The sequence below is a fragment of the Tenrec ecaudatus genome, chromosome 17 (assembly GCF_050624435.1).
Source record: "Tenrec ecaudatus isolate mTenEca1 chromosome 17, mTenEca1.hap1, whole genome shotgun sequence".
NCBI lineage: Eukaryota > Metazoa > Chordata > Mammalia > Afrosoricida > Tenrecidae > Tenrec > Tenrec ecaudatus.
In genome coordinates this window covers 18,342,917-18,370,103 of record NC_134546.1, presented here as the reverse complement: position 1 = coordinate 18,370,103, position 27,187 = coordinate 18,342,917, and the positions used below count along the sequence as shown (strand labels likewise).

The following is a 27,187-nucleotide window of genomic DNA, read 5'->3' as shown; positions in this document are numbered from 1 at the left end:
GGTAGAGCAGCACTGCCCAGGAGGATGACCCAGAAACTCGGGCCCCGCACTAAAGAGCCTTCAGACGAGACGGGGAGCCAGGTGGAGGTCGGCGGGCCGAAGGGAAAGCGCTCCCGCACCCGCAGCGCCCGCCACGGCCGTTGGGGGCGTGGCCGCGCCGGCCTCGCGGCCGCGGCCGTTGGGCGGGCCGTTGCCCCGCGGGCGGGGCCAGTTGCTAAGGAAATGACCGCCGGCCGCGCCGCGCCGCGCCGTCGGGGCGGGGTCTCGGAGTCGCGCCGTTTCCGCTTCCGCTCCGTCTCAGCTCCCGTCCCGTTACCGCCTCCTGGCCGGCCTAGCGCCTTTCACCGGCACCTTGCGTCGGCCGCGCCGCGCGACCCGCTCCTGCCACGCGCGCCGCCGGGGCTCCGGTTCCGGCGCCGGTACGGGTCGCGCCCCCATCGCCTGGCCCTGAGGCCTCCGGCTCGCTGCCGCCATGGGTGCCTACCTCTCCCAGCCCAACACGGTGAAGTGCTCCGGGGACGGAATCGGCGCCCCTCGCCTGCCGCTGCCCTACGGCTTCTCCGCCATGCAAGGCTGGCGCGTTTCCATGGAGGTGAGGCGGGCCGGGCCGGGCCGGGCCGGCGGCCTGGGCGCCACAGGGCGGGAACCCAACGGAGGAAGAGAACGGGGGGTGGGGGCTTCTCCCCGGGGAAGGGTCCGAATCGAGAGCTTGAGACCGCCGCTGCTGTTTGGGGGGACGGCGGCGAGCTCAGGGCCGAGCTGAGGGGAGCTGCCGGCACCTGGAGACCGTGTCCCGCCGGCCGTCTTGGCTCAGCCATGTGGGAGAGGCGCCTTCCACCCGCTGACCGCGCTCACCCTGCCCCTGCGCGCCATCCTCTTGGGCCACCCTCGCGCTCCTAAACGGTGTGAGGGTTAGTGTGGGAATAAAGCTGGAAAGGGACTGTTTATTCATTTAATTTAGGGAAAGAGAGGCAAGTCGATGTGAGTGAGGGCCCTCGGTTATTGATTTTACACGTTTTGTGGAGCAGCCTCTTCGGGTGGTGAGGTTACAGCGAGGGAAAGCCCGGGCCAAGATTTTCGTTTCAGGTTCTTCGGCTTTACTTGCCTGGCCCTGAACGTCGCCTGCTAGTGGGGAGTCTCAACCTGCCCTCCAAGAGTTGTCGCTCGTTGGGACTCTTGCTCAGGGCCTTTCACGCCCTTCGGGAAACTTGAGCAGCTAATCGCTATAATTTTTTTAATTATTATATTGGTTACTTAACGGCCTCAGGATACCACCAAAAGGTTACTCAGTAACTGCCATTTGTCCATGCTTGTTGTAGTGTAGAATTTGTTTGAATTTTTTTCCAGCGATTACTTTATTTTTTAAAGTTTTGGTCACATCCTAGAAAACGTCACTCTGGATAAAAGGGGGAAAGTCTGGATGAAAAGTAGTATTGGGCAAAATGAATGTGGAACTACAAAGAAGATCATCTGGGAAACTGGTAGGAAAGAGGAGACACGTGTAGGCCGTGTGGGGAGTGTAGTGAGCTCTGGGGAGTGAGGCCAGGGAAATGCTCCAATTGCCTGGGATTGAGGGATTAACCACTTAGGAGGTGAGCTTCAGGTAACCGGTTAGTACTTACTTACACTAGCTCCTTGGGGAATTTTCTCCAACTCCTCACTCCTCCCTGTGGTTAGCTCTGGAATGGCAGTATAAGCTAAAACCGCATGTTCTTAGACTCAAATTGTAAGCCCATGACAGACTTTAATAATTCTATCATTAGGGATAGAGGTTCAGAAATTAAAAAGGTATCTTACAATTCATCTCGTAGAATTTTGCTCTTAATGTTTTAGAGCTAAGAAATTGAGGGCCCAGGAGGGTTATGGCACCTGTACCTTGGTAGGAAGAATTTGTAGAATCCAATTGCTTAAAAGTACTTCCTAGTGCACAGTATTGAGCTTGTTGGTTGCTTGTTACATATGATTGTAGTGTAGTGGAAAACGTGTGTAGGTAACTATTTTTTATATTACTTTATTAGGGGCTCATACAACTCTTATCACAATCCATACATGTTTCAATTGTGTAAAGCACACTTGCACATTCATTGCCCTCATCATTCTCAAAACATCCGCTCTGCTTCAGCCCTAGGCATCAGCTCCTCATTCCCCCCCCCCCCCCAGGAACCCTTGGTAATTTATAAATCATTATTTTGTCACATCTTGCACCGTCTGACGTCTCCCCTCACCCATGCCTCTGCTGTCCCTCCCGCAGGGAAGAGGTTATATGTAGATCCTTGTCATCGGGTTACCCCTTACCACCCCACCCTCCCTCCATTCTCCCTGTATCACCACTCACACCCACTGGTCGTGAAGGGATCATCCACCCTGGATTTCCTGTTTCCAGTTCCTATCTGTACCAGTGTGTAGATAACTTTTATAAAGACTTCTTAGCCATAATCTTGCAACTCACACCAAATAATTGGGTGGGACTTTTCACATAAGATGCTTTGTGGCCCATTGGGTGCGGTGTGAACAGCCTGCTAATAATTCAGACGAGGTATAAAGCCCCTTACAGGGTCCCAAATCAAACATCTTGTTATTTGAGTTGATTCCAAGTCATAGCAGGCCTTGTGAGACTAAATCTTTACAGGAGCAGCTTCATCTTTTTCCTGTGGAGCAGATAGATGGTGGGTTTGAACCTTCAGCCTTTCAGTTAGCCTGTTGCCATGCGTAGGTTAGTGTTGTCTTCTGCTAGGCTTAAAAGCAAACTCATCTCAGAGCAGAGAGACCTCTCTATCACCAAGAATGAGGGGCCGGAGAGTAAAACACATCCTTTGGACTCAGGGTCCCTATGCTGAAAACCTCCTAGACCGAATAGCAGCAGCTGAGATGGCACAAGACTGAAAAGGCCAGAGAAGACCTCACAGTGGGCTCCTAGTTCAGGTAGTTAAAAAAGAGAACCTTCAGGTTAGCAGAGTGGGGTGCCTCACTGGTCAGGTAGCGCTAAAGAGCTTTGTAAAACTTGCCAGAGCTAGGCAAATGCCAGGCAGGCAGGCAGACCCAAGGGGCTGAGAAGAGGCTGTCCTGATCCTATATTGTAACTTACTACTGCCCTTCCAAAAGAAGAAAAACTCCTGATTAACCATGGTTATGAGTATTGTCTGAATTCTTTATGTCCACTGAACAGAATTACTGAACAGAAGAGAAGTCGAATGTCAGAATAGGTAATAAGTTTGGAGGGGGAGATAATACTTGGCATCTACTTTATAGCACTCAGCCTTGGGCTATTGGTAACTGATCGATTCTTCTTCCTCTTGTGAAGTTAGACAAGGATTGATGCTGCCATAATTTTTACAGTTAGTGTCCCCCCTTTAAACATTGTTTTAGAAATACTTGGATATAACTTCAAAAGAAAAACCTTAGTAGGTTAGATAGTTTCTGGAGGTCCCATTTGGTATCTTCGGTTAACATTTAAAGATTTGAGGTATCTCATCTTGGTGAAAACATTTCCCACCAAAACCCTTGCTGTAGTGTTGTGGGGCTTCCCCCTCTTTCTCCCCCCGACCCCCATTTGGCATTTCTCTTTTTAGTTTTCTCACAATTGAGTTACTTGGATATTCAGTTTTTCAAATTATTTGCCTAGTGATTGGATTTTTCTTTGCAGAGTATTTTCTGTTAATTATCATTTCTCTGGTAATTAGAAAATGACTTTTTATCTGGGACTGTTGGGTGGGTAGAGCCAGGTGTCAGAATATTACTTAGATCCTAGTCTTCTTCCTGAGAGATAATAACTACTTATGGTATTGAAATGGATCTTTCTAATACGCTGTTTATGAATTTGCCCTCTTTTGAATGACTTAATGTGTGAATTACTGTTTGGGATCATGTTCTGTTTTATTTTTTCATGTTCTGTTTTAAATGATACCTTTCCTTCTGGTTTTGTTTTCTCTTCAAAATATAGCATAGTTTTCCTTACCTTTGCAAGAAAATAGCCATGACTTCTCATTTCTTGAACAAATCTTATCTTTTCAGAAAGTATACTATTCCTCTTAACCTTAAGGCACAATTTATCTACTTAATAATCTGTTTATCTTATTTGCTTGGTCCTGATAATTTAATTGTTAAAATTATTACCCCAGTGAATTTTAAAATTTTTTTCCTTGAGCCCTTGGTATCAGCTCATTTTTCTCCCTCTCCCTTCTTCCCTCTCCCTCATGAACTCTTTATAATTTATAAATTATTGTTATTTTGTCGTATCTTGCCCACTCCCTTCACCCACTTTTCTGTTGTCTATACCCCCAGGGAGGAGGTTATTTGTAGATCCTTGTAATCGGTTCCCCCTTCCACCCTACCCTTCCTCCACCCTCCCAATATCCCCACTTTTACCACTGGTCCTGAAGGGATCATCTGTTCTGGATTCCTTGTGTTTCCAGTTCTTATCTGTACCAGTGTACACCCTCTGGTCTAGCTTGATTCATAAGGTAGAATTGGGATCATGATGGTGGGTAGGGGGCATTTAGGAACTAGAGGAAAGTTGTGTTTCATCGTTGCTACACTGCACTCTGACTGGCTCATCTGGTCCCCTCGCCCCTTCCGTAAGGGGATGTCCAGTTGCCTACAGATGGGTTTTGGGTCCCCACTCCACATTCCCCCCCCCCATTCACAATGATAAGATTTTTTTGTTCTTTGATGCCTGACCCCAGTGAATCTTTTGAGTTTCTAAACCCTGACTGATGCATAGGTTCAGCCTTAATGTAGGACTGTACCTCTTCTCTTGAGGCACAAATGGCAACCTAAACGCTTATGAAGAGGCTTCAAAAAGTTCATGGGAAAAGGTTTTGAATGATCCGAATTCTACCTTGCAGGCCTGGATAGGACAGAGGCTGTACACTGGTACATATGAGGGCTGGAGGCACAGGGAATCCAGGGTGGATGATACCTTCAGGACCAAGGGTGTGAGGGACGATGCTGGGAGAGTGGAGGGTGAGTGGGTTGGAAAGGGGGAACTGATTACAAGGATCCACATCTGACCTCTTCCCTGGGAGAGGGACAGCAGAGAAGGGGGAAAGGGAGACTCCGGATAGGGCAAGATATGACAAAATAACGAGGTATAAATTACCAAGGGCACATGAGGGAGGGGGGAAAGGGGAGGGAGGGGAAAAAAAAAAGGACCTGATGCAAGGGGCTTAAGTGGAGAGCAAATGCTTTGAGAATGATTGGGGCAGGGAATGTATGGATGTGCTTTATACAATTGATGTATGTATATGTATGAACTGATAAGAATTGTATGAGCCCCTAATAAATTGTTAAAATTAAAAAAAAAAAAAGAAAAGAAAAGGTTTTGAAGCCACTGTATTCCTTTCCAACTCTTCTTCCTGTGGAGTCAGAGTGTTTGGAGAGGGGTAATTTAAAATAGCACATTTGATATCCCCTCCCTTCTTTGCCTGGGTTGGAGAGACCGTCAAGCTGGTTGAGGTATGAACTACTGGTGAGGGTGGTGGGTATCAGATGGGGGGAGGAGAGAGTTGAGAGGCACGTAGATTTTAGGTGGATGCCAGAAAAATACATAAGGAAAAGCTCTTGAGGTTTTGCTGGCTAATGAGAAGCCCAAGAAAACAACATCAAGGGCATTTGGAAGTCCCTTTTAACACTCGGGAGAAAGACCTGGTAGCCAAGAGAACCCAATGGGGCAATTTGTTTTGTTTTATATAGTACTTTTATTGGCATATCTTACACATTCCAATATGTCCACTCACATACAATTGTGTTGTTGAGTACCATCAGGTGGGGTTGTACAATCATCAGTGCTATCCACTCCCCTTTCCCCACTACCGATGCCCTCAGGGAACCATTGCTCCTGTCAGTGTCTCTGAGAGGTCATCTCTCTTGACTACCACGAAGAGTGCCATCTTAAATACACAAAGGTACATACGCAAATCTAACATGATTAACAAGGTATAACACTAAGACCTTCATAGTAAGGGGAAGAAATCTTAAAGAATTAGCGGACAATTTTGTGGCTCATCAGTGCCATACTGCACTCTAGATTTATTGTTTATTGGGCGTGGCCCTTCTGAGAGAGACTGACCAATTATCTTGCAGGTGGACTTTGGGTCTCTACTACATCCGTGCCCTTTCTTTCTCCCTGGTGGGTTGATGGTTTCAAATTGCTGTATTTGCAATTAGCAGCCCAAGACATAATCCACAACCCCTTGAGGGCTCTTACACCCCTGGCCCTAGGCAACCACTAATCTACTTTCTCTGGCTGAATTTCCTATTTTGGATATTTCATATCAATGGAATCAAATGTCTTTGTGACTGGTTTCTTAGCATAATATTTTCAAAGTTCATTCATGTCACACATATAACTTCATTCTATTTTAAAAATGGAGACATTTATATACCATAAAATTCACCCTCTAAAATGCAAATTTTGGTCAGTTTTTAGAATATTCATGAGCCCAACCATTGAGCCCAAACAAAAAACCTACCATTTCGTCAATTGTGACACATAGTAACTTACATGACACAGTAGGACTGCCCCTGCAGTTCCCTAGGCTGTAACTGTGTGAGAGGAGATGACCTCTAGCTTTCTACTGTGGAGGTTTGGTAGTTCCCAGCTGCTAACTTTGTGGTTAGCAGCCCACTCTGCCACCAGGACTCTAGTCTAGCATAGCAGTCATTATTTGCAAGGTCAGCAGTGTGAAGCCACCAGCTGCTTCTTGGGAGAAAGAGTGGGCTTTCTACTCTTGTAACTGTCTTAACTCACAGGAGCAGTTCTGCCCTGCCTTATTAGGGTCACTACTTCATGGAAGTGGGTTTTTTGTTTTTTTCTATATACTCATTAGCAATTAGCTCCCATAACCCCCACTTTTTTTCTTAGCCCTTGGCACCCACTAATCTTTCTGTATTTATGGATTGCTTAGCATTTTCGTGAAGCATGATATTTTCAAGGGTATCCCTGTGGCACGAAGCAGTACATTATTTTTTTAGTACTTTATTCTTTTTTAAAGAAGATACATTCATTTGTATAGATATACCATGATCTGTTTATCCAGTCGTAAGTTAATGGACATTTGGATTTCCACATTTCAGCTGTTGCGAATCATACTATGAACAGTCACGTACAAATTGTGTGGACATAGGTTTTCTTTTCCTCTGGGATGCTTGATGAAGATACACCTGGCTCCTGTAGTAAATCCTCTGAGAAACTGCCAAACATTTTCTTAAAGGGATTATTACCATTTTACATTTTCACTAGCAATGTATGAGGATTCTTGTTTCTTCACATCCCCATAACACTTACCATTTTTTCTTATACGTGTTCTACTGGCTGTGAAGTAGTACCTAATTGTGGTTTTGATTTGCATTTCCCTGATGGCTAGTAATATTGAACAACTTTTCTTGAGCTGCTTCACCACTTGTAGATCTTAGTGAAATGTCTATATAGAATTTTTGCTCCTATTTAATTGGATTAGTTTTCTATTCTTTTTTGTTTTTTTGTTGAGTTATAAGAGTTCTGTATATATTCTCACTACAAGTCCATTATGAGGTAATATGATTGGTGCATATTTCCCCCTCCCCCCCCATTTTATGAGTTGTCCTTTCCAGAACTTTCTTGATGGTGTTGTTTGAAGAACACTTTTTGTTGCTTGTGTTTTTTCTAAGAAAAGTTGAACTAACCAAACATCACAACTTATTTGCTCTTATGTGTCCTCTAAAGGTTTTATAATTTTCTGTTGTTTCCATTGACATTCATGATTCATTTTGAGTTAGTTTTTGTGTATGGATAAGGGTTCAACTTTTTTTTTTTGCACATGGCTATTCATTTGTCTAGAACTATTTGTTGAAAGTCAGTTCTTTACTCCATTGAATTATCTTGACACCATTTTCAAAAATCGATGGATCATCAATGTTGAGACTCGTTTCTGGACTCTCGATTCTGTTTCCTTACTCTAGGCGCCTCTCCTTCAGCATCACACTGCTTGACTGCTGAGTCCTCACCCTCCGTTGCTTCTCTGGGGTCCCTACTTTCCAACGGAGTCTTAGGGTTAGCTGGTTGATTTCTATACAAAAGGTACCCCGGATTGTTGAATCTAAAAAACCTTGCTGTCTTAATAGTATTTAATCTTCCAGTTGTACATCTTCAAACATTTTCAATTCTCCCAATGCTTTTGTAGGTACAGAATACAAATTTTATAATAAAAAAATTTTGATGCTACTGTAAATGGAATTGCTTTCATAATTGAATATTTTTATTGCTACTGGCTATCTCTATATTGATCTTGTGCCCTGCAACTTGTTGAACTCATTTGTTAGTTTTTTAGTGGGTTCCTTGAGATTTACTATATCTGAGCGTGTGTCATCTGTATAGAGATGGATTTTTATTACCTGTGGGGGGAAACATTCACACTTTCACCATTAAGTGTGATGCTATTTGCATTTTTATGGATGCACTCTTGTCAGGTTGAGGAAATATTGTTTGTGGGTTATTGAGTGTTTTAATCTTGAATGTGTTGCATTTTGTCAAATGAACTTTATCTGTAGAAATAATCACGGGTGGGTTTTTTTTTTGTCCTTTAGGCTATTGATATGGTATATTTCATTAATGTTTTGGATGCCAGAACAACTGCATTCTTGAAATAAATGCCACTTGGTCATATAATAATTTCTGTATGTTGCTGAATTTGGCTTGGCATTATCTTGAGGATTATGTGTCTGTATTTACGCGAATTATTTATTTGTGAAACTGAAACACCTCATGACATGGACGGATTTGGAGGACATGCTGAGTGAAGTTACAGTCAGTCACCAAAGGGGAAATATTGTAGTATGAGACCACTGTTAGAAAAGAAAAGGCCAGGCCAGGACAAAGGTTTTCTTAACAAAAGAAACAGACTTTGAAGGTTGCCAGGACTGGGGTGGTGGTGGTAAGGAAGCCTTAGACTAGAGGTGATATATAGCTGGCTGTTGTCTTGGATGAAGGAGAAGCTAAATCTTAGAAGGAGGGTGAAAGGGGTGGGGGTGGGGAGGGGGCCCCCATGGGACAAGCTCTTCGAAGGTTTGAGCAGTTGTTGATTAAAAAAATGATACTCTGAAATGTTAAGTCCCTCTACTTAATTCACAATGAAAAGCTTCTCTTAAAAATAAATATATATAATTTGTAATTTTCTTGTGATCTATGATGGTTCTTCAAAAAGTTATGGAAAAATGGAATTTGTCCATGAACTTTTTTTAGCCTCCTCATATTTGACTGGTTTGGGCACTGGGGTAGTAACTCAAATGTTTCTTAGCTATCAGTGTTCTCTCCTGTTTTTGTGACGTTTGTGAAGGGTTGATATTCTTCAGATATTGGTGGAATTTACCAGTGAACCTATCTGGGGCCGTACTTTGTGGCAAGTTTTAAAAAATTACTTATATAGTCCCTTTAACTTGATTGTGGTCACCTTTTAAGACAGAACTTATACTTTAAAGAGATTGATTAAAAGGCAAATATATCTAACATAAGATAATCTACCTTAAAGAATCAACCATTTGAGATCAAAAGAGTAGCATTTTCCCAAGGACAAAGTTCAGGAAGGGTTAAGAAAGGTTATGTTTTGGGGCCCCAAAACATAAAATGCTTGTTTATAACAGTTTTTAAATTGTGAAATTAGGTGAAGGGTTTACATTCAGATCATTTTGTATTCAGTAGTTTAAACCACTTATCAAACCCAACATGAAAATATCTTGAGTTTTAAAAAAAAGAGGGAAGGGAAGGATTAAGAGGTAAGCAGGAAGGGTTAAGAAAGGAGGAGGAAACGGAGAGAGTAAGTGATGTTACATTGTGGGGATTATAATCTGACATGAAACAAATGTGTATGAATTGTTGAATGGAAAACTAATTTGCTTTGTAAAACTTCAAATTTGTAATAAAATTTTTTTAAGATTGGTCTAAGTTAAGAAACTCTAAATCTAAAATCTTCTGAAATCAATATGTAGCAAGTCCGCAATCTAGTCAGCATTATATTACATTGCTATAGAAAGAAAAATGCTCAATTTTCTTTAGTGAGTCTACCACCATTATAGTCAGTAGTTCAATCTGCTATATAGCTCAGCTTTTAACTGAAAAGTTGGCTCTTAAAAACACTTCTACAAGAGTTTCAGAAAAAACACTAGGAGATGTATTTGCTTCTGAAAGGTTGGTCACAGCCTTGAAAACTCACTGGAGTAGTATGTGCACAAACAGGGTCAACATGAGTCAGAATTGACTTAAGAGTAAGTGACAAGAGCCACTGAGCCTGTACATTCTCAATATGACCCTTTTCCACGCAAACATACAGTGAGAGGTACAGCCTGCCAGTCTTGGCCAGGAATGTATTATAATGGTGAAACTACTAGATATTCCACACATCCTTTAAGGGGAAAGAGAGTTCTATTGGTCAAAAGACAATGACCTTTAAAAACAATGTTTTGGGGAGATTGGGGTATATGTTTTGTGTGTGTAGAGCTTACAGGTAAGACAACTAAGGATGATAGGTACTTTTAGTAAATGTAAGTAAACAGTATGCCCCTTTATGGTTATTAATCGTAGTAAGAATGTTGAAGGTACCATGGACTGCCAAAGAGCAAACAAATTTTATCTTAGAAAGAAATACAGCCAAGAATGCTTCTTACAAGCAAAGATGACAAGACTTCATCTCATGTACTTTGGACATGTAATCAGAAAAGACCAGTCCCTGGAGAAAGACATCATGCTTGGTACAGTAGAGGGGCAGTGAAAAAGAGGAAGGCCCTAGACTAGGGAGATGGATAAAGTGGCTGCAACAATGGGCTCCAACATTAGAACAGTGTTTTGCTCTGTTGTACATTGGGTTGTTATGGTTTGGAACTCACTCAGTGGCACCTAACAACAGTCTTAGGTTCAGTATTGTTTGCAGTTTTATTAATGATTACATATAGATGAAATTATCACTGTGTTAGTCTGGGTGCATTAGCGAAACAAATCCACAGAAATTCATGTATGAGAGTTTTATATAAAGGTTAAGTGTGCATCAAGAAAACATCCCAACTCAGTGCTACCCAAGACCACAAGTTCAACATTAGCCCATATGCCCGCCACCAATCCACAAAGTCCTCCATCTCACTAAACACACGCAATGATGCTGACTGCAGGAGGAATGCTGAGTCAGTGGGTGTATAAGCCTCTCAGCATTGGCAGGGGCCTCCACACGGCTGCTCCAGCACCCAGGGCTGCATCAGGGTAGGTCTATGTGGCTTCTCCTTGGGGATGTCTGGCAGGAAGTGAGAGTGAGACTGGCCAGCTGAAGCAGGGAACTGGTTAAGGCAGCTGCACCCTGGTCGACCATCACAGAGCAAGAGACCTGAGAACTCCATAGGTGTTCAGTTAACCCCACATATTTATCACCCTCAATTAACCCCACATGTGTTTATCAGCCAGGTTGGCACAATTAACTACCTCAGTCACTGTCCTTCATTAGGCTCCTACATTATGTTGAGCTCTTGGAAAATGAAACATTAATCCAATTACAGGAATATCCTTGAGAATATGATCCTCTCAAGTGTTAGGCGTAATGCGATATTTGTGAATGATCAGAAATAATTTAGCTTGTGTGGACAGTACACTAGATGGTGAGACTCAGAAAAAAAAATTCAGATGTTTCTGAGCTATTAGTTTTAAGCTGAGAAAGACCTGAAGCCATTGTGGGCTGCTTCGAGAAGAAATAAGCACATAAGGCAAAAATGTTGCTGTCTAGTGGGTTAGAACTCATGGCTCATGAAACATCCAACTGTCCTCTAGCTCTTTAATGCTTCCTCCCCGCCCCCCACACTATTATGACCTCAATTCTACCTTTCAAATCTGGCTACACCAGAACATGCACAATGGGTACAGATAGATAAGAGCTGGAAACACAGGGCATCCTGGACAGATAAAACCCTCAGGACCAATAATGAGAGCAGCGATACCAGGAGGGTAAAGTGGGGGGGGGGACCAACCGATCAATGATCTACATAAAACCCCCTCCCTGGTGGGACAGAAAAGTGGGTGAAGGAAGACATCCGGACAGTGTAAGGCATGAAAAAAATAATTTATAAATTATCAAGGGTTCATGAGGGAGGGAGGGTGGGGGAGGAGGGAAATGAGCTGATACCAAGGGCTCAAGTGGAAAGAAAATGCTTTGAACATGATGAAGGCAACTTAAGTACAAATGTGCTTGACACAATATATGTATGTATGTGTGTGTATGTATGTATGGGTTGTGATCAGAGTTGTAAGAGCCCCCAATAAAATTATTTTTAAAACCCCAAACTCATGGCAATTTCATGTGTTAGAGTAGAACTGTGCTCATTAGGTAGCGATTCGCAACCTGTGGGTATCTACCCCTTTGGGGGTCAAACGACCCTTTCACAGGGGTCGCCGATTCATAACTAGCAAAATGACAGTAATGAAGTAGCAACAAAAATAATTTTATGGTTGGGGGTCACCACAACATGAGGAACTGTATTAGAGGATCATGGCATTAGGAAGGTTGAGAACCACTGCCCTCTAGGGTTTTCAATGGCTGACTTTTGGGGAAAAGATGACCAGGTATTTCTGTGGACTCAAGCCACCGATTTTTGGTTACTAGTGAGCACATTGATTTGTATCTGTAAACATATAGCTACCCCCTCACACGTACGTACCCCCCAAAGGCACAAACAGCACACTGCCATCAAATCTATTCTGACTCATAGTGACCCTGTCTGTGGGTTTTAGAGACTATTGAGTTTTTACAGGAGTAGAAAACCTAATCTTTCTTGGGAAGCAGCTGGTGGTTTCAGACTGCTAGCCTTTCGATTGGCAGACCAGTCTGTAACCACTACAGCCCGAGGGTGCCTTTGTCAGTATATGGTGAGACACTGGTGGTAGTTCCCATGAAGGTGATTCTCACTTGTGACCGTGCAACTGCTGTTAAGTGTTGCCAGGTGGGCTCTGACTTGTAGCCACCCAATGTACAGTAGAAGGAAACACTGCCTGGCCCTGCACCATCCTCACAATTGTTAACTTTGAGCCATTGTAGCCACTCATTGAGGTCTTCCTATTCCTCCCTGAACCTCTACTCTACCAAGCATGATGCCCCTTTCCAGGGACCTGGTAACGTATCCAAAGCACTTGAGGGGAGCCCTCCTCACTTCTAAGGAGCAACATATTTATTGCTATTGAGTCAATTCTGATTCATTATGACCCTATTGTAAGATAATATTGTAATAATTTTTAAAAACTCATCTTAAAAAAATACCTCACGAAGGTTTATTTTATTATCAAGGTGGTTCTCATGAGCCAGGACTCAGCTGATGTGTGTTGTTCTATGGGTCACCCCTCCAGACCAGCTCAGGGTTAGTGTGTCTCTGTGTTTAGGAAATGGAGGAGGGGGAGGTTTCCTTTAAGTAGCTGTCTGAGAAAGCATCTGGGAACTTACCATTATAAACAAACAGAAGTCCTTGTCCATCAATGGTAGGCCCCAGAGCTGTAAAGAGAAGTAATATGTGCTTTGCTTTCAATGTGCTTTGCAACCTTAATTTGGAGCTAGGAGCACTTCTCCTTCCTCCCCAGTGGAATGTTGTATAACAATACAATATAGCATATGTTAAATGTCAGTTACAGTGGGATTAAAAAAAAACAACAAAAAACTAAACTGCTGTCCAGTCGATTCTCATTCATAGCAATATATATACTCGAGTATAAACTGACCTGAGTGGGGAGCAGGGTAGGGCGGGAATGAGGAGCTGATACCCAGGGCTCAAACAGAAGGCAAATGTTTTGAGAATGATGATGGCAACAAATGTACAAATGTGCTTGATAAAATGGATGGATGTATGGATTGTGATGAGAGTTGTACGAGCCCCCAATAAAATGATTTTTTTAAAAAGCTGACCCGAATATCAGCCAAGGCACCTAATTTTACCACAGAAACTGCATTTAAAATGTACTGGAAAACTCGGCTTCTACACGAGTCTATACGGTGCTTCCTCAGACTGTACATCTTTACAGCAGCAGATCGCCTCATCTTTTTCCTGAGTAGCAGCTGGTGGTTTTGAACCCATTAGCCTTGCAGTTAGCAAACAGACCATTGCTTATCTTATGGCACCACAAGGACACACATTCCGGGCCTCTATAGGCATTAAATACTGTATGGCCATTAAGGAATGGCCATAAAATACAGGCAGTTCTCTGGGTACAAAAGAGATTTGCTTACCTGTATGAATTTGTATATACAGCTGAACAGTTGAATACAGTGTTTATTAGTCTTTAGCATAGTGGTTCTCAACCATCCTAATGCCGCAAACCTTTAATAATGCCTCATGTTGTGGTGAATCCCATACGTGGGCGTATTTGCATGTGAGCAGTGTCTTGGTTTCTAGGACCCCTGTGAAAAGGGTCATTTGACCCACCAAAGGCGTCATGGCCCCCAGGTTGAGAACTGCTGCTTTAGCAGGAACCTAAGGAAATCTGTAACACATAAATGGGGCGGAGGGAAGTAAGAGAAAGAAGTATTCAAAGGAGGGATATGAGAAAGGTTTTGAGACAGCTATTCACTTTACCTTTGTGAAGGTGGGGAAGTCAGTTTCTTGGGGAATGCTCTGAGAGGAGATGGTTGTAGAGGTGGGGAGGAATGATGACTGAGTGCCTTAAATTAATTCCCTGTTAATGTGGTTTGGAATTAGCCTGTATTCAGTAAGAACTGATGGAAAGTTCAAGTAATGAAACATTCCATTAGAAAGATTAATGTGACAGCACTGTGTAGATTAGATTATAGGAAGCAGAGACTAGTGATGAGAGAGGAATTAATTTCTATTCAGTAACCCAGTATAGTGATCCAGGAGCAAGGTGATGGAGGGCTAGGAAGGGCGAGTCAACAGAACTGACTGATGGTTGAGAAGTGAAGAATGACTGGCATGAGGTGTTGCCTGAGAGAGTGAAATAGTCTATTGACAGAAATAAGGACCAGTAGGGGAAACTTATGGGTTATTTGGTTGCTTTGTTTTGAGCCTGAATTCCTGCTTACAGGTGTTAAGTTTGATATGGGGGAAAGGGCTTACCTTTGAACAGGTGCATGCAGTTCTTACTCGCCTTCAGTAGACAGTTGGGGGTATAGAACTACAGTTTTTCACAGAACCCAAGAGGAGTTTCAAGGAATCTGACATAGTCTTCAGCCCTGATTCAGGAGTGAAGGAATCAGTTGATGGAGTTATGCAGGTGACATGAGTTTTTCTAGGTTGCTAAGTGACCCTATTGAACTACTTGGTTATGGCTCAGAACAAACATGGCAGAGAGTAAGAAAACCCACTGCCGTCAAGTTGACCCTGACTCATAGTGACCCTATAGGACAGAGCAGAACAGCTCCTTAGGGTTTCTGAGCCGATGAATCTTTACAAAAGGAGTTTCAAGAACTCTTTGACAGCGTCTGTATTATATAGTTCTATACAGTGGTGCACAGGAATGCAGCCTGTAAAATGGCCTTGCCGTTAAGGAGGTTGCCTACTCTGAAGTTTGAGAGAGGAGTTGGAGGTTAGGCGTGTGAGAGGAAATGTTCACCTGGGGAGAGAGGTAAAAATGAAAGAGGTTTTGAGAACTTTTTAAAGTTGAAAGGGAAGATGAGGTAAATTTAAGATAAATTTGATCTAAAAAGTGAATTCATCTGCTGAGAGAAGGTTGAGGTTGTGACTGTGGTTAATGTATTTAGGAGTTACTACAAAATATAGGGGGAGGGGAACTGCTGACTAGAAGTAGTAATTGCATCAATGTAGTTTCATGACTTATTGATAACTAAGCTTAATGATTCTGATTCAGGAGTGAAAAAAGCCATTTGATGGAGTTACACTGAGTGAAATGTGACGTTTTCTAATTGCTAAGAGACCATATTGAACTACTTGGTTCTGGTTCAGAAGGGGACAGAGAAAGAAAACCAAAAATACAAACCCACTGCTATCAAATTTACTCCGATTCATAGTGACCTTATAGTACAGAGCACAACTGCTTCATCTTTCTTTTGCAGAGTGGCTGGTGGGTTTGAATCACTGACCTGGTAGGTGTTCATCAGAAAGTTCATGGAAAACTGGAATTGAGAGAGAATGGAATTTTTCCACCAACTTTTTTGTTTTCACTTTTTTCCCCACTAACTTTTATAAGGCTCCCTGTTTAGCAAATTCGAATTTGCAAAGTGTTTTTATAAGTTTTGCCTCATTCTTAGAATAGCCCTGTGATATTGTAGATCATCACACACACACTCAGCCTCTCATTATTGATATGTCTTCATTTTCTAGTGTTCAAAAGCCAGACTCACTGCCATTGAGTCAATTCTGACACATCGCTTCCTATTGTACTGAGTAGAATTGCCCCTCTGGTTTACCCAGCCTGGAAATCTTTTTTTTTTTTTTTTGCTTTTGTTCTTGTTGTTTTTTAAACCATTTTATCGGCGGATCGTACAACTCTTCTCACAATCCATCCATCCATCCATCCATCCATCCATCCATCCATCCATCCATGTGTCAAGCACATTTGTACACTTGTTGCCCTCATCATTCACAGAACATGTGCTTTCTTTTCCCAGGCTGGAAATCTTTATGGCAGTAACAATTCTTGTCTTTCTCTTGCAGAGTGGCTGGTGGTTTCAAACTAGCGACCTTGTGGTCAGCAGCCCAAGGTGTAACTTCCTACGTCACCAGCGCTCCTTTCCTAGTGCTACTGTAACAGAAATACCACAAGTTAGGGCAAGGCGGGGCACATTTTAAAGAACATTTTCTCACAGTTCTGATAGCTTAATGTCCAAAGCAGCGTCTCTCGTTAGCCTTTTTTGGCTTGCATATCTCTGTCTAATCTGCTCTGTGTGTCACTCAGATGGTAGATTAGATTTAGAGCCCACCGTCTTGGATGTGCATGGTCCGAGTTACATTATCCAAAAAACCCCTGTTTTCAACAGGCACAGGGGGTAAGATTCCAGCTCACATTTGGGGACATGCAACTCAGGTGGTAACCAGAGCATAAAATTTGAGCCACTACGAGGTAGCTGGCCTGAGATAATACACTATATGGCAAAACAAGGCTAGTTCATAGAGTTGTTACTACGTATGATCACTAATGTATGAAAATAAAATAAAATAATACTCAAATCTTAATTTTCACTGTTCTTTGACATGATCTCCAAGACTCCTTTTTATTAATATATTATGAATGCGTTCTTTTTTTAATAAATCATTTTTGGGGGCTTTTATAACTCTTACAACAATTCATAATAAATGCCTTTTTAAAGCAATGCATTTATCCTATTGAACAGCTACATATATGCCACTGAAGAGATGTACTGTTTGAAATTTATCTAATTTATGGAAAGTAGGTGTTTATAATTTTTTATTATAAAATTATATATCCCTTATGTACTTGAGTATAAGCCTACCTGAATAGCAGCCGAGGCACCTAATTTTTACCACAAAAACTGCATTAAAAATGTGCCAGAAAACTCAGTTTATATACACAAGTATATACAGTATATATGTAATGAGCACATTGTTTCTAGTCTAATAGCTTCCACAAAATAAACTTTAGATAGATTACTAGATCAAAGGTCATGCACATTTGAAATTACCAAATGTTCCTCCATGAAAACACTACTCTCTGTATTTCCTGTCAGTTGGAATGTATAGAGAGTTTGGGTTCAAGCAAGGTGCTACATCTGTGAACTAGTCGAACTGTAGCTGAGAGCAAGGCCAGTTAATCCTCATATTCCATTTGGCAGGAACGGACAAGGGAAAGGAGATGGGATCACCATTATCAGCCCAAGGCTGTGCCAAGCCACTTCTCCCTCTCTACCAAAAAAATGGAGTAAGTTTAGTAATACATAATCTTTGAAAAACATTTAACTTGGCTTTGAAAAAGCCATGCATTCCCACGGTCCAGTCTCACACCCATCCATGTGTATACCTGACATGTCCTACTAGTTAACTACTTTATGGATTTCCTCTGTGTCCTTGTGGCATCACAGTGTGAAAAGACAAATATCTGTTCTTAATGGTTTCTATTCCCATCACAACACACACACACACATACACACACTGTAGTTTACTGTATACCTCATTCTGCCTTTGCTTTATTTTTATCCCCTGTCCACCCCCTGCATGTTGCTTTCCCTATTTTTGAGAGAAAATACATTGAGATTTATTTCAGAATGGCAAATTTGAGGTGATTCATATAGAGTACAAAAGAACACATTGGACTTGCTACTGTTTCTGTTAAAATGAAAAAGAAGGATCAGTATATTGGTGACCATTTTTACAAGGAAATACACCATGAAACGCAGGTATGTGAGTGTCGAAACTTGATGTCAGAACTTAGCGGGTGATTCCACATGGGTACCATCTTCCAAGAAGCCGCACTTTGTTTTCTTAACAAGCTTCCCTCCCCCACCCCACCCTCTTTTAAGAAAAGAGGACCCAGGGATAAGGGAACAAGAGTTCTAAAATTGATGGTGATGAGGACATAGAGTGCCTGGTGGGTTGAGATTAAGTGAAAGTACAGAGAGCCGAATAAAGGTCGAACATGATAGTGGGACAGGAGTAAAGAACTAGGAGGCAAAAGACGTTATAGAAGTATAAACATTGGTATGTACATTTGTAAATATGATATGTAACAATAGGGCTATAGGTCTACCTACATATATTTATAGGTTAAATATTAAGGTAGCAGATGGACATTGGTCCTCTACTCAAGTCCTCCTTCAACACAAGAACACTGTTCTAATAACCTGGCATTCTGTGATGCTCACATTTCCGACAAAGATCGCTGAAGACAAATGGGTGAACAAGCTAATGTGAAGAAAACTGATGGTGCCCAGTTATTAGAAGATATAGTGTCTTAAAGGCTTGAAGTTAAACAAGGGACCATCTAGTAGGGAAGCAGGAAAGCCCACCTGGAAGAAGCACACCATCCTGTGTGATCACGAGGTGTCATGAGATCAGGTATCAGGCACCAGAAGATCCAAAACAAGCAACCATTTCAATGCAAATGAGGGGGGTCTTAATGGAGACCCAAAGCCCATCTTTAGACAATTAGATATCCCCTCACAGAAGGGTCACAAGGAAGGGACAAGCCATCCAGGGTGCAGTATAGCACAGATGAAACACACAACATTCCTCTAATTCTTTAAGACTTCTTCCCCACTCTATCATGACCCCAAATCTGGCTAGACCAGAGCATGTATGCTGGTACAGATAAGAACTCTGGGCACACAGAATCCAGGACAGATAAACTCCACAGGACTAATAATGAGAGTAGTGATACCATGAGGGTAGAGGAAAGGTGGGGAAAGAAAGGGAACTAATTGCAATGATGGACGTACAACCCCCAGCTCCCCCCCCCCATACATGGGAGTGAACAATAGAAATGGTTATGGAGACAGTGGATGTGTAAAATATGAAAATTAAAATAATACATTTTCAAGGGTGGGGGTTTGGCACAGGGAGGGGAAAAATGCAGAGCTGATACCAAGGGCTCAAGTAGGAAATGCTTTGGAAATGGTAAGGGCAATGTAAGTACAAATGTGCTTCATACAATTGCTGTATGGATTGTTGTAAGAGCCCCGAATAAAATGATTTACTAAAATTAAAGAAGAAAAGAATGCTGTACTGTATTGATTGCTTTAGGAAGCTGATTCACTTGTACTTTTCTGTAATCCAGCCCAGTTCACCTTGCCTTGTTTCACCTTTTTCTGTTTTCCATAGTACTTACTTTCTTCTAACATTCTAAATGATTTACTATTTGCTGTCTTTTTTCATTGATTGTATCCTTCATTAGAATAAGCTTTTTACAAGGTTCAAGTCTTTGCTTTATTCACTCATGTATCCCAAGCACGCAGACACATCCTGGCAGATAAAGGGCATTCAAATATTATATTGGATGGATGAATTCTTGGGTACCTTAAAATTTGAGGACTCCTGGTGGTTGATGCTAGAGCAGTAGATCCTAACATAGGAGAGAAAGGTGTTGAGGTGCCCAGTGAGAAAAGGCCTGGCTTACTTTGGTGGAAAGGGTGTTGGGAGGAGGAAGAGTTGGCCTTGGTTTGCCTGTGGTGCTTTTAAAGCCCTGGAGGTGAGGCTCACAAAGTTCCCAGTGCGTTTCAACAGAGACTCAAGGGTCATCCTTGTAGCTTCTGAGCTTCTGGGGCACACTCTCCTCAAGACACTCCGAGGGAAATAGAAGACTAGCCCTTCCCTGCCTCACGGTCACCAGTTGTGTTAGCTAGACTCCTGTAAGACAGAATGTGATTTCAGAGATGGCAGGGGACCACTCTACTTTTTCTTACTGATAATGTGATTAAGAATATTTAAATTGCCTGGAAGAGGGAGGAGAATGCCCATTGAAATTAATCTAAACAAGGATAATTAGAGCAAATAGCTGACAATGTCTGTGCATTTTGTTTGGCTTGTACAGAGTCCCCCAAGGAGGGTCGGCAGTGTTGAGGCAGGATGAGCTGTGGCAGACTTTATACCGAGGTCTGAGGGACAGAATCGATGCAGAGGAGAGTGGGAAAGGTGGCCTCAGACTTAAAAGACAGAACCATGACTAAAAGGTTGGGTCTGGAGTTGGCAGTGGGAATCAAGGAATACAAAGACAGCCAGGTCCTCAGCAGTCTGCCTCTTACAGAGGTTGCAATTTATAAAAGCACCAGGATGCGGATCTCCAAGTTGCTACCTCTTTAGCCTGTTCGCGTGGCGTTCTCATTTCCTCACATGGGAGGGTGGAAAGGACAGGGCACAGGACACTAGGGTTACCTGACTAAAAAGGATCATTGACGAGACATTGAGGAATAGAGGCTTCTAAAAGCAGGGCTTGAGAGATCTGAAGAATTCTGCTACTTTCGTTGCCTGGAAAGTTATTTTCCTAAGGCTTGAGTCTGCTTTGCTTTCTTGCCTAAAACTTTCTTCGTTAATGTCTGGAATTGGTCTGGAAGAGACCATAAAGTTCCTTTATTCTGACTCTCTCCATAGCTCTACAAATCCAAAAGGTTCAGGCCTAGAGGCCCAACAACCAGCTTGGGCTGAGGGTGCTAGATAGCCTGGTTTTTCTCTCCCTCTTCCTTATAACTCCTTTCCCCTCATCTTCAACCCCACCCCTCAAAAAAAACCCAAAACCAAACGAACAAAAAGCCCCATTTTTTTCTAGACTAAGCAAACTAGCCTCAGAAGGGTTGGCGAATGAGAGAGAGAGAGAGAGAGAGAGAGAGAGAGAGAGAGAGAGAGAGAGAGAGTGTGTGTGTGTGTGTGTGTGTGTGTGAAGGGTTGGCGAGAGAGAGAGAGTGTGTGTGTGTGTGTGTGTGTGTGTGTGTGTGTGTGTGTGTGTGATCCTGAGGTACGCTAGGAAGAGTATCCTTTGATCTTAAGAAATGCTGATTCTTCTCTTTTTTAGGATGCTCACAACTGTATTCCTGAACTGGACAACGAGACAGCTATGTTTTCTGTTTACGATGGACATGGAGGTAACATTAGCAGATCATGTTTTTAACATTTTAAGACCTTACGGGGCAAAAACAGGCCTTTCATTCTTTCTACCTTCCACTTCCCAAGGTTCTAGTCTTTAGAAGCTCTTGCGTAGTGGCAGATTTATTTATTTATTTTCCTATTTTACCATCCTTTCTTCCCAATAGCATAATGTTTTGGTTTTTGATCCTAACAGACCAGGTTTTAATCTAAGAAGCCTCTTCCTACCGAGCCCTCCCCACCCCCCTGCCCCCAAGCTAAATAATAAAAGTGAGAAAAGATGAGAGATCTGTTAATATAGTCCCGAGAGGGGTGCTGGTAAAATCTTATTTTCTGGTTCATACTTCACAAACATTGTCCTTCAAAGGAGTTTTCATGTATGCTAACAAATCCATCTCTTAACTCAGTGTTCACTTTGGAGTATAAAGTATCTATTTCAATATTATGTCATTGTCTGTATGTAGTGAGTGACCTTACCTTTTTTCTAGGAGAGGAAGTTGCCTTGTACTGTGCCAAATATCTTCCTGAAATCATTAAAGACCAGAAGGCCTATAAGGAAGGCAAGCTACAGAAGGTCTGTTTTCCCACACCATTCATTCTCTGATCCATTACCTGTTGTCAAGCCGTTGCCAACTCATAGAGACCTTATAGGACAGACTAGAACTTCCCCGTGTAGTTTCCAAGGCCTGCTCTGGACAAAAGCAGCCAGCCGCATCTTTCTCCTGCAGAGTGACTGCTGGGCCCCCCACTGCAACACCAGGGCTCCTTTCTGGCTCTGTGCACTGTCCCTTCTTTCTTTAACCCATGGCTTTTCTTTTCTTTTTGCCCCTCCCTAGCTTTTCCTACAGCGTCTCTTAAAAGAATTTGGTGCCTAGACCAAGGTTACTCCCTCTTGGGCCACTTTAGAGCTGCTTTATTAGGCCCAGGTTTGTGAACAGTTTCATTTATCTGAGTGATTTCTAATATGGCTGACACACTAATTTATATCTCATTCTGGTGCCTAAGATTGAATATAGGCAATTCATTTTGCACCTGTGGTTACCGTTTTTCTGCACTCATACGGTTTTGCTTATTATATTCAGGCTTTGGAAGATGCCTTCTTGGCTATTGATGCCAAACTGACCACTGAGGACGTTATTAAGGAGCTGGCACAGATTGCAGGGCGACCCACTGAGGACGAGGAGGACAAACAAAAAGTGGCAGATGAAGACGATGGTAAGTGGTGTAACCTTATTGACATGAAGTCAGCATTATTGAGGACCATTCTTTATACAGTTTATATTTCAATACTAAGAGAAGATAGCTTTGTAGGGACCAGGGGTCCTCATATTAAAAACTCTGTTGTGTTCTCTTCTACTACTTGTGGTTATGAAAAGAAGGGAGAGAATTAACCTTTTTTAAGTGCATACTGTTATATTTGTAAATGTTTTAATATACTTTGTCAGTGTGATGGAGATAATCCTGATTCCTCTAATATTTGTGGGACACCCCTCACCCCCGCCCCTCAAAACTGGAGCAGTCTTTAGCTCCAGCACCCAGTCATTAGGCTTGAGTCGTAGGCTTAGGCTAACATTATAGGCTTCCTGTGTCCTTAGCTAAAATAGTTTCCAATTTCTCCACTGAGGAATGGGACTTGAAAGTAGAACTATAGTAACTTGTTCGTTTGGAGAATGAACACAGACCACAGGGAATTTGGAGGTAGCTGGTACTTGAGCAGAAGGAAGCAGAGGCATTCTTCAGAGACTTGCAAGATGAGAGAGAGGTGGGAGGTTGTGGGACCGTTGGAATTCAGGCTATCAGGGTTGTAAAAGTCGAGGGGGGTGTGATCCCATGAGGACTTTGGCACGGGGCTCTGATTTAGCCTCTTCTCTGTAGTGGACAACGAGGAGGCTGCACTGCTGCATGAAGAGGCTACTATGACTATTGAAGAGCTGCTGACGCGCTACGGGCAGAATTGTCACAAGGGCTCTCCCCACAGCAAAGCCGGAGCTGGGACAGATGAGGAACCAGTGTCCCAGGGCCTCAATGGGGAGACAGGACCTGAGGACCCATCTAGGGAAGCTCCTACAGAGGAAAATGGCCCCACACCTAAAGCCCACACTGGCCTTTCCTCCAACTCGGAACGTGGGACTGAGGCAGGCCAAGCTGGTGAACCTGCCACTCCCACTGGTGAGGCTGGGCCCTCCTGCTCTTCAGCCTCTGACAAGTTGCCTCGAGTTGCTAAGTCCAAGTTCTTTGAGGACAGTGAGGATGAGTCAGATGAGGCAGAGGAGGAGGAGGAAGACAGTGAGGTAAGGGCCTGTGGGAGCAGGCAAGAAACTGAAGTTGCATAGAGGACCCATTTGGTTACGGTCCTGATTCCCCTCCCCCTTTACTTTCTGTTTTGATATCCTCTAAGATCAACTGTATTCTAAACATTAGACTTATCTTTAAATTATTATTTCTGTCATCACAGGTACCATGAGCCATTTTATCTCTTCTTGTATTGCTACTGTAACCATAGACCTAGCTCTGGCCTTTCAGAATCTGTCTGTCTAATGGAGAACAAGAAGCTATTTGTGAGGGGCTTTGGGCTGGCAGCTTTACCTGGGCCTTCCTGCTCTTGACCGTTGAACCTAGTTCAGGGTGTCAGACCCATCCTAAGCTTTTCCTCTTGCCGCCCTCCAAATTCCCCCATCACGTTCATGTAGTTGCATCTTTCACTATTTTGAGGACTTGTTTTAATCATGACCTTTGGTTCTGGGTATGAATTGGGGCAAGGGGACCAGGGGGTCATCCCAGTCTCAGCAACCTGGCATCCTCCATCTGGCAGGAATGCAGTGAGGAAGAGGATGGCTATAGCAGTGAAGAGGCAGAGAATGAAGATGATGAAGACGACACGGAGGAGGCAGAAGAGGATGATGATGAAGAGGAGGAGATGATGGTGCCTGGGATGGAGGGCAAAGAGGAGGTGTGTGGGGAAGGGGAACAGTAAGTCTGGAAAAACCAAACGGCAAGTGTGAATCCTCTGTGATCATGGTTCAGGGGTCCCCTTGATATCTTAGTACTTGAGTCATGGTCATAGATGGGTTTATTCTGCAGAGTGAACTAAGTGGTGAGTTTTTGGGGTAGAATTCTCTTCTCTTTCCTCTGGAAAGCTCCTATCTGGGCTCTTCCTCCTGCTTTCCTGGAGGTCCCAGTGAGAGGAGGAAGCACAGGTGAATGAATGGTCAGAGGGATACCAGTGAGGGACTGCTGACCATGAGCAACCAGCATGCTCTCTTTTTTTCCTCTTAAGCCTGGCTCTGACAGTGGCACAACAGCCGTAGTGGCTCTGATACGGGGGAAGCAGTTGATTGTAGCCAATGCTGGAGACTCTCGCTGTGTGGTGTCTGAGGCTGGCAAAGCTTTAGACATGTCTTATGACCACAAGCCAGAGGACGAAGTGGAGCTAGCACGCATCAAGAATGCTGGTGGCAAAGTCACCATGGATGGAAGAGTCAACGGGGGCCTCAACCTCTCCAGAGCCATTGGTAAGGACCAAGAAACTGTGGGAAAGACTTCTAGGGCTTTTACTCTCTGTTCTTGGCTATGTTGTAGGACACTGTAATTAATGTACATAGCCCTTGCACTTTTCAAAGGACTGTCATGCCTACAGCCTTGTCCTTAAACATCTCTGTAAAATAGGCTAAAAGAAGCATCGTTATCCCGAGTACTTTGGGGATCAAAAAGAGCGGTTAATGATTTACTTAAGGTCTAGCAACCTAATGATAGGACTCAGACTAGAAAACCCAGAACTCAATTCAGAAGGGACAAGGATGGCACGGCTTGGCCTGCTTTAAGGGCCCAAATTGCTCCAGTCAAACCAACCATTCCTTTAACTTCAGGTGACCATTTCTACAAGAGAAACAAGAACCTGCCACCTGAGGAACAGATGATTTCAGCCCTACCTGACATCAAGGTGCTGACTCTCACTGATGACCACGAGTTCATGGTCATAGCCTGCGATGGCATTTGGTGAGCACCTGGGGAGCACCCTGTCACTCCCTTTCTGCAGCATTACTTCCACAGCTCTGTGCAGCTTTGGCCTTACCACTCTCTACTGGCTCTAGAGGAGCCCTGGTGGCATAAGGTAATGCTTTGAGCTCCTGGTCATAGGTGAGCAATTCAAAACCCACCAGTTGCTCCGTGGAAGAAAGGTGAGGCTTTCTGCTTCCATAAAGATTTACAGCCTCAGTAACCTACAGGGGATGGGGTCACTTATGAGTCAGAATGGACTTGATGGTTCTGAAGTTTAATGACTCAGGAGCCAGTGTAGCCCTTTTGATGACCCTGGGCCCAAGACACAGCCGAGGAGTGGCATTGGTCTGTGCCATCACCTCTGTCTACACTCTTACTCTGCCCAAGTGGAACGAAAGGAGAGTCTGACGGTTGTTTTTGACCTCAGGAATGTGATGAGCAGTCAGGAAGTTGTAGACTTTATTCACTCAAAGATGAGCCAGCGTGACGAGAATGGAGAGCTTCGGTTACTGTCATCCATTGTGGAGGAGGTGAGTCCCTGGGTGTGGGTGTGGGAGCAATCTGGTAGGGACCATCAAAGACTTCTTTTTTAGGCTGCAAGTGACCAGAGCCATCAATCACTGGACATGCCAAACCCTGACCCCCCCCCCCCCCCCCCAAATTTCTACCTTCCCCATTTCTCCATGACTCACTCTTACAACTTCATGGATTAGCAAGCGGGCAGTTGATGATAACAGGCCTCTCCCTCGGCTCCCCTGACCCTGTCGTGGCAGTGCTCTTAAGGGAGTAGGTTCAAACCCCATGGCTGAGCTCCCTGTCGCTTTACAGCTGCTGGATCAGTGCCTGGCGCCTGACACATCTGGGGATGGTACAGGGTGTGACAACATGACCTGCATCATCATCTGCTTCAAGCCACGAAGCACACCTGAGCTCCAGCCAGAGAGTGGCAAGCGGAAACTGGAGGAGGTGCTCCCCTCCGAGGAGGCCGAGGAAAATGGCAGCATGGATACCAAGAAGGCCAAGCGGGACTAGCAGTCATCCGTGCTCCTGCCCACCTAGACTGTTTTCTGAGCCCTCCGGACCTGAGACTGAGTTTTGTCTTTTTCCTTTAGCCTTAGCAGTGGGTATGAGGTGTGCAGGGGGAGCTGGGTGGCTTTACTCAGCCCATTCCAAAGAGGGCGCTCCCTCCACACAGCATCCTGGGGGCCTCTGCCATCGCCCCCCGGCGCCTCGGGGCTCCTTTGGGCTCATCACCGGTTCTGTGCCTGTGCTGTGTATTGGAGGGAAGGACTGGTGGTTCTGGTTTTTACTCTGTGAACACTTTATTTAAGGACATTCTTTTTTATTGGCGGCTCCGTGCCCCCCAGCCGCTTGCACCCACTCTCTGTTGTACACTTTCAATCAACACTTTTTCAGACTAAAGGCCAAAACCTCATCTTGCCCGTGGTGTCCTTTTGTTCTCTACTGCCGTGTCCTGTCCCAGGGCAGCGATCCCGGTCCCTGGAGACCCGCGGAGGGTGCGTGCGTGCTAGCGAGCGTGGTTTGGGGTTCGTGAGGGAGTGTGCCTGTAGGCCGCAGCAAGGGGCGCCCCCCAAGCCCGCCCGGAAGGCCGGCCCTGAGCGGCGTTTCCCCGGCCGCCTCCCGGCCTCGTTTCGGTGCGACCTCTGGTTGGTTCGCCCGCTGACTACGTCACAATCAC

At 43.9% G+C, this 27,187-nt stretch overlaps 1 protein-coding gene and 1 pseudogene across 1 annotated transcript; one reads left to right on the top strand and one right to left on the bottom strand.

The window, feature by feature from the left end:
- The window catches only part of LOC142431025 (ADP/ATP translocase 2 pseudogene), a 31,074-nt pseudogene extending 30,600 nt beyond the window's left edge, over window positions 1-474 (bottom strand).
- Window positions 291-26,923, top strand: PPM1G (protein phosphatase, Mg2+/Mn2+ dependent 1G). Its single transcript, XM_075535741.1, has 10 exons — window positions 291-592; window positions 21,419-21,488; window positions 21,978-22,063; window positions 22,572-22,704; window positions 23,365-23,780; window positions 24,302-24,439; window positions 24,767-25,001; window positions 25,356-25,485; window positions 25,916-26,018; window positions 26,317-26,923. The coding sequence occupies exons 1-10, from the start codon at window positions 473-475 to the stop codon at window positions 26,518-26,520; spliced, it is 1,635 nt and encodes a 544-aa protein (XP_075391856.1). The 5' UTR covers window positions 291-472; the 3' UTR covers window positions 26,521-26,923.
- The last annotated feature ends 264 nt before the right edge of the window (window positions 26,924-27,187 follow it).